Source organism: Uloborus diversus, chromosome 2 (genome assembly GCF_026930045.1).
Source record: "Uloborus diversus isolate 005 chromosome 2, Udiv.v.3.1, whole genome shotgun sequence".
NCBI classification, from domain to species: domain Eukaryota; kingdom Metazoa; phylum Arthropoda; class Arachnida; order Araneae; family Uloboridae; genus Uloborus; species Uloborus diversus.
Genome location: NC_072732.1, coordinates 116,697,238 through 116,705,223, shown reverse-complemented (window position 1 = coordinate 116,705,223; position 7,986 = coordinate 116,697,238). Strand labels below are relative to the sequence as shown.

The window sequence follows — 7,986 nt, the reverse complement described above, 5'->3', positions numbered from 1 at the left end:
AAAATATTTCCTACTAGAAAAGTGCCACAGTTAATTTGTATTCAGCTTTATTATAATTTTTTTTTCAACAGAGAAAAAATTGAATACCTCTTAGATTTGTACTTTTTCCTCATGCAGTTAGTGGATGTGATACCACATCTTCCCATGTCTGGCTAAGAAAAACAAAATTGTGCTGCATTTTTCAAATTAACTGGTATAAGGTTGAGCAGGCCATCATAACTTTCCTGAACTGAAGTGAGTCCTGAAGCTTTAGTCGAAGCTTTAGAGATGGAGATAGTTGCTCTGTATGGAAATGAGGCATCCCCCGATATCCTGCGACAGTATTCAGTTCCACCTGTTCCTCAAAGAAGCATGTAATGCAACTGTGAACCGTCTTTATTAGTCTTCAACCAAAAGAGTAGCTTCATTCCATTCGTATCACAAGTACCGACAAGTAAACAAAATGGTCGGCAGGGGAGAAGGATGCCTCAGAGTAGAGTTGGTCGAAGACCAACATACATTTTGAGATTGGTTCGTCACCAATTACTAAATTAAACGATCCAGTTTCGCCCGTCCTTTTCAGATTTCTCTCATTTTAGTGCAAGACGGGATGTATGAGAGTACGCTGTTGTTGCAGAACTGATCTTAGCTGCTCAGCTTTGTGCAGTCTGCCATTTGAAAAGACTGACCACAACAACTTTGCCATTCTAATTGACAAAAATGAAAAAAAAAAGAAATGTAATAAAATGGAAAACAAATTGACCTATCACTCACTACCTTCTTTTTTCAGTTCGGGAGTATGATCATATTCATCAAATACACCATAAAAACTAGGACATTAAGTGTAGTTAATTTCTAAGATAAAACCAACATATAAATACAGTTTCACTCATTTGAAATCATTCTGTTTTTTTTTGTCCATATCTCTCTTATTCTAATGGGAAATGTTTTGCACTAAAAGTCTTTTGTTCAAAAATATTATCAATTCAAAACAAACTCGGTTGATAACTTTTCAGTCGAAAAATAACATACGGCCAAAAATTCATCAATGTTAAAGGCATAGATATGCAGGGGAAAGAATGTTTGCGTTACTTGCATGGGGCTGTTAATCATTGACCCATATTGAAGTTTTCTATAAATGCCGTGTTTTGTCAGCACACATAAATTACATAAACACACATTAGAGTCGTATTATATCATTTTAAGCTCATTTTTTTAGAATAGGATCTTCCATACATCTTTGAGAAGTGTTTTGTCCGATTTCATCAAAAATCGAATTTTCCGATTATTTGTCTGTTTTGCAATTGTGAAAGAAAAATTAAAACTAAAGGCTTCATTTTTGGCTTAAAGGAAAGCCAATGAAATGTACTGTTACAGTATGCCCAGTTTTTTTCAATTAGAGTAGGAATTCATGTCCATATTTGGCATAGAATGTGATGAAGCATAATTTTCTTATTTTTTGCCAAAAATGGCCAATTTTTGAGGTACTATATCTCCTAAACTATTGGTCGTATAGAACGTCACTTGAGCTTAAATTGTTCAAAATTTAATGTGCTTTAAAGTGTGTATTCACATTTAACATCAAAAGTTGGATAGTTTAAGAGTTATGAAGGAAAAACTAAAAAAAGTCTGAAAATTTCGCAGATTTTTGCGAATTACGTAGCGAGCACAGGTTTTTGAAAACTGCAAACTTAGATTTACACTACCCTAACTGACCCAAACAGCATATTAAAAAATCAGAACAACATCGCACTTCACAGTTTTGATGTCTAATATGACTGGGCTAATTAACTCAGAGTCACAAAATTTCGCACAGCAATTAGAGCTAGGGAGTCAAATTTTTCCGTACTAAGGCTAAATGCTCTGCAGAATTTCAATTTTTTCAGCCTACTCTAATGCTGCAGCTGGAAAAATTTAATAACTTAATTTTTTGACATGCTGAAATGGAACTTGCGGTTTTTGGAATGGAATGGAAAACATATCTTACCATTGGGCAACTGAGAAATATCTTATAAAATGAACTATAATTGCTTAATACATCAAAACCTGAATAAAGATTTTTGATTCATTTTTCATAAACATATCCTCTTATCTTTCCTTTAATGAATAATACTGATCTAATGAAACATATCAAATGCACATGAGTATGTCATGCAGAGAGATCACCTGCAACTTTTTAAAATGAACGAAGTCCTTCAAATAAACAAATTAAATGAACGGATCAAAAGAATGAACGATCCTTGATGATTGGATCATTAAAAAGAATGGCATTGCCCACCTCTAATATATATGTATGAAGCCATAATTACCTTTGGTATTAAATTTACTATGGCATAACTTGAATCTGATGAAATTAACACAGTTTTGCAATCCTTCATTAAATATGTAATTTCTTCAAAAGCACTGTTATACTCACTAACCTGAAAAAGGATAAAAGTTAAAAACCTTTTCAGGGAAAAAGTTAAAAAAATAAATTGCATTAAAAAAGATTAAAGTAAAAATATTTAGGTTTAAACTACTAGTTCTAGATCTAGCAGGGTATTTTGGCATTGTTTGGAAGAAGGAAAATTTCCACTTTGGAGAAAACAAATGTGCAATTTTGGAGCAGGAAAGTTAGCATTTCAACAAACAGGTATGTTTGCGAAGTTGTATGAATATTTCTGTGACTTCTACACATAGATACAGTTTGCTAATACATGGATACATATTTGATAGTAATACTGATGATTATTTCAGATGGATTTTTCCTCTGGAACTGGTTTTTACTGAAAAATCTAATTTGAAGGCTCATGCTCAATCGGCATTAATGTTTCTTATTTTGAGGCTGAAACTGACGCAAATAAACATAACCATCTTTTAAGTTTTACTTCCTGTCCCAAAAAGGCAGTCTTCCTTGTTGACTCACAGTTAAAAATTATTTTCCTTTGCTCTTTTTAAGATGGTTAGATCAATAAATTTGCACCTTAAAAAAAAGTGGAAAATTTGCACTTTTTGTTCTTATGGAGCGAAATGAAAAAATATATTTCTAATGAAATATTTTCTATTTGATTATAAAAATAGGTTCAATCAAGTAAGAGAGTGAATAAAAGAATGAATGAACCAATGCATAAATAATGAAACAATAAAAGAAGAAATAAATAAGTTTATATGTGAGAAAAATAATTGAGTGAGAGATAGATCAATAGAGAATGAACAAGAAAATAAGGGAATGAATGAATAAATAAGTGAATTACTAAATAAAGAAATGCATATGAATTAATTAATAAATGAACACATAAGTGATTTAATAAATGATTGAATAAGTAAATGAAAATGAACTATTTCACTTTGCCCCAGGTGCATTTGATTAGTTGTATAAAACATTTAAAATAAAAATAAGCTTAATATGATATAAATAAATACTGCACAGAATATCAGAAGTTTTTCATTAACATTTAAAATGTTAATAACAAGAACTTTACCCTTTAATAAAAACAAAAATAATTTTTTATTTCATCAAAATATTACAATATGAGTGTTAATTTTTAAAAATTGCATATACTATCATATGCTTCAGTCTTCACAGGTAACATAGTTAAAATATTACCCGATAGGTGATGCTAAAAGCAGAGTAACTATGTCACTATTTCACTTTGTCCCACATTCCCCTAAAAGTTTTCGTAAAAACTTACCATAATACATTCAGAACTATTATATGCATTTGGACATAAATATTTTTCTACCTCAGAAGTTAATTTCAGACGTTTTATAAACAATCTGGAAAAAAAAAATAATTTTTTTAATGAGGATAAAAAATGTATAAGCAGCTGGTTTTTACAGTATATGAACTATAATTGATTAAATTCTATTAAAAACTATACATTAGATATAGAAGACAGTAACAATAGATTAAAAGAAATATTTACTTTAGCCAGTTTTTAGAAATGAAAGCATAGCTTTTGAAAATTGGAGTATAGGTTTCATCACTGCTGCGTAAATTAAACAACCCTATAAAATATCGAAAACAATCAATTTATATGATTTAAAAGCATTATTTAAAGAACTTTTAAAAACTATTTTAAATCAACCCATATCACTACAAAATAGAGCCTTTTGAAGCAAATTAATAAAAGCAAAAAATGATTGGACAGTGATTCAGAGCACTGAAATTACTAGGAGAATGTTAAACATATCTGAAATAAGTATTGCATGGAAATGAAAAAAAAAAAAAAAAAAAAGGAAAAAGCTGAAGGATTTTACCTATTCACTTTAGAAACTAAATAAATATCACTTTAACGTTTTGCAACAATAATGTTTTACATGAAATACACCCCCAGCTCAGTCAATTCCAGCCGAGGACTGCAGTTTCGTGCTTATTAGCACTCATCAGCCCGGCATAGGACTAACTGAGCTGGAGGTGGAAAACCTCTTAAGGAAGCCAAGAGTGCCAAACAAACTGGTAGCTAACATAGAATTAGCACTGACCAGACGAGTGACCGAAACAATGGTTCGGTTCAACTTGAATATTGCAGGCAAGGCAGGTATATTCAGTAAGTTACCGCCCTATAGCCAGGGCTAAGGCAGAAATACGTGAAATACACTGCCAGCTCAGTCAATTCCAGCCGAGGACTGCTGTTTCGTGCTTATTAGCACTCATCAGCCCGGCATAGGACTAACTGTGCTGGAGGTGGAAAACCTCTTAAGGAAGCCAAGAGTGCCAAACAAACTGGTAGCTAACATAGAATTAGCACTGACCAGATGAGTGACCAGGGGCGGCAAATAGGGGGGTCAAGAGGGGGCGGTTGCACCCCCAAATTTTATGAGCAGAATGATAGAAAATGGGTGAATTCAATCGGAAATCAATGTTCATTTTAAAAAATCTCGCTGGTTTCCAGTAACTATTTGATGAAACTCGACGCATTCCCAGACTAGAAAAAGTGTTTTTCGTTATTTGGATGATGACTTAAATTCATGAAGTATTTTCCGGCCTTTTCAGAACATAGAAAACTGATAGAGAACCATGGTTAATTTTAACTAAAAAAGACATTTCCTCATTTAGGCTAAATATTTCATACTTGTGTGCCCAGTGTAACGATGGTATGTCCAATATGAGAGGCTCGTGCAAAGTGCTGTGGCTGTATGGTTTTCACAAGAACATTCCTTGATATTTTACAATCACTTTTACGCTCATTTTTTAAGTGTATATTTATTTGATGAGTGTTTATCGCTTTATTCTGCTAGAAACACGTTTCAGCTGCTCAATGCATTACAGTGAAACCTGTGTAAGTTGACCACTTGCGGTGCACTACTTTAGTGGTCAACTTAAATAGGTGGTCAACTTACATGAGGTTGAATTACATGATATAGATCTAATTCTGTGCCTGAAAATAGCGGTCAACTTAGGCAGGTGGTCAACTTACAAAGGTGGTCAACTTTACAGGTTTTACTGTATATGCTTTCATAGAAACTTCTTAAAAATGCATGTGATTATTGAATTTAAAAAAAAAACATATCAACAAATACCTTTTATGGGGCTCTAAAATTATGTGATTTTGGCGTGACAGAAGATGGTCTTCAAGAGTTAAAACCATAAAATTATTTCTCTATAACTTCAAAGCAGTGATTTGACGACTGTAAGAATTATTGCAAAACGATTCTTTCAATGGTGACCCCTTTCCATGTATGACTTTGTTTGAATTTTTATTAAATTTGTATTGAGGAAAGTTTTTGAAAAATGCTTTACTCTATCAAAACATCTTCAATCCGCTACCCTTAGTTTTCGGAATATTCAAGCCACAGTTCAGTCTACAATTGATCTGTGCAGCATACTACAATAGTTCAATCTACAATTGAAACTGAAACTAGATTTTATATAGATGAATATTTCAATCAATCGTGAAACCTTTCAAAAAAATTCTTCCTCCGAGCCAATTTTTAAAAAGCGAAAAAAAAAAAAGTAACGAAAACCCACATGATATAAAGTCAAACATTGTTTTTTTTAATATTTTGTATGATGTAATCAACTCAGTTTCGAACGAAATTAACACAAGATTTAATAATTATTTTTCTGTATGGTTGGCTCTATATTATCTGGATTGGATGTTGAAGACGAAAAATAAAATGTTTCAGTTATGAGAAATTTTTAGCATGAGGCAAGAAAAATTACATGCAATATACCAACAGACCGGTTATCATATCCAGAGACTGCAGTTTCGTCCTTGTTATGGACTCATCAGTCTGGAATAGTGAATAACAGAGCTGGATGCAGATGCCATCTCATTGAAGATGAGAACGCCGACGAGACTAGATTATTCAATGATGAAAACTTAAGCCCCTCACAATTTTTGAAGTTGCCTGGGTGATTTTGAAGAGCATGATATGAAAAGTGTTTTCATACATAACTTTGTTACTTCAATTTTTTTTAACTATTCTAATCAGCTCAGCTAGTAGAGAAAGATTTTTTTGTCTCAGGAGGTTAGAGAATTATTTTCGAAACACAATGGGCGAAAAAAAAAAATCTATTTAGTTGTACTTGCAAAACAGCACGACACTAGGCACTGACAGATTAGTACTAACACGATTTCCTGCTCTTCCTAATCCCAAAAATCATGCATTAAAACTTTTCCAAGAGGGATAAAATCTTTAGTATCGAGATGTTTTGCATGATAACTTATTAGAAAATGGACCAAAATTTTAATAGTTTCCAAACACAAATTTTTATTCATAGTCAACCGATTTTATGACCACTCCCTGTTAGCTAATGTGTGTTTTGTACCGCACTGTAGTAATACATATTTAAGAAACTCGACCCCCCAAATGAAATGCTGAAATGCCGCCCCTGCGAGTGACCGAAACAATGGTTCGGTTCAACTCGAATATTGCAGGCAAGGCAGGTATAAAATGCAGGCAATAATAGCCTGCAATAATATTGCAGGCAATGCCTTGCCTGCAATATTCGAGTAAAATTACTACATTAAAATCGCCCTTATACCTACACACCCTTGTGACAAAGTTAAGTTGTCAACCGAAGTATTTCAAGCTACTGTCATAGAGGAAGATAGTGTCTTGAACTAAGAAAGAAGGAGTTTTGAAGGAGTTCAAACCAAAATGAAGGAGTTTGAAGGGCCCTTCAAAAAAATTTCCTAAATGAAGGAGTATTGGATGAGTTTTGAAGGAGCGTACAAACCCTGTATAAGTTAGAAACGGTTAATTGGTAGTAGTAACACATTTTCCCAAAAGCAACAGATTAGCAATACAAACTTCATTAGTTTGGACAGGTATTTAAAATCAACCTTATGCAGCTATATTCCAAGAACATACAGGTGGGGGGAGGGAGAGAAAATTAAATATAAATAGAAGTGAAGGATATGGAGAGGAGCCACAAAAAGGTCATTTTGTAACAGGCACATTGCTCATACCAAAAAGAACTTACAAAAGATATTTTCTTGCAGCAAAGCTATTTTATCATAGTTGTTTAAAAATTAATAAAAAACTTACATGCTACTTCATCTAATGCAGTTACAATAATAGCATCAGCTTGCTTTTCCTGCAACAAATTCCTTAGTTCTTGAACTTTTTGTTCCCAAGATTTACCTATAAAAATGAGTGAAATATTACTGTGGATGCATGTTTTATTGTTTTATTTAAGTCAACTGATATACATATATGACTATTCATTTTTGCAGCAGATGCAATTGTAAGACGTTGTGTATTAAGAACCAAAATGGATATAACACTTGAGTATGTGAAGAGCAGCTGAACAAAAATGGTATTGAAAGCCCACAAAATGAACAAGCATTTTAAAAGAAAATGTATATGTAAAAAAAATCTTATGATTAAATCAAATAAATAAATAAAAATGCTAAATCTTTTACCCCTTAAAACATTTTTTTTCTGGAAAAACTGCCAAAAATGATCAGATATTTGTTTGACAAAAAATAAATTTAAAGTAAAAGTGGGAAGTATTTTTTACCATTTCAGTTCTGTAATGAGGATGACTGGGGAGAGGGGAGAGAGGAAGGGAAGAGA

General features: G+C 32.6%; 1 protein-coding gene across 1 annotated transcript in view; it reads right to left on the bottom strand.

Moving 5' to 3' along the window:
• Positions 1-7,986, bottom strand: part of LOC129216004 (uncharacterized) — a 175,557-nt gene that overhangs the window by 87,541 nt on the left and 80,030 nt on the right. Inside the window, exons 7-10 of the mRNA XM_054850141.1 lie at positions 7,456-7,551; positions 3,885-3,966; positions 3,651-3,735; positions 2,289-2,399 (exon numbers count right to left, since the gene is read on the bottom strand). Of these exons, the coding sequence (XP_054706116.1) occupies positions 2,289-2,399; positions 3,651-3,735; positions 3,885-3,966; positions 7,456-7,551 (374 nt within the window). The remainder of the gene's footprint in view (positions 1-2,288; positions 2,400-3,650; positions 3,736-3,884; positions 3,967-7,455; positions 7,552-7,986) is intronic.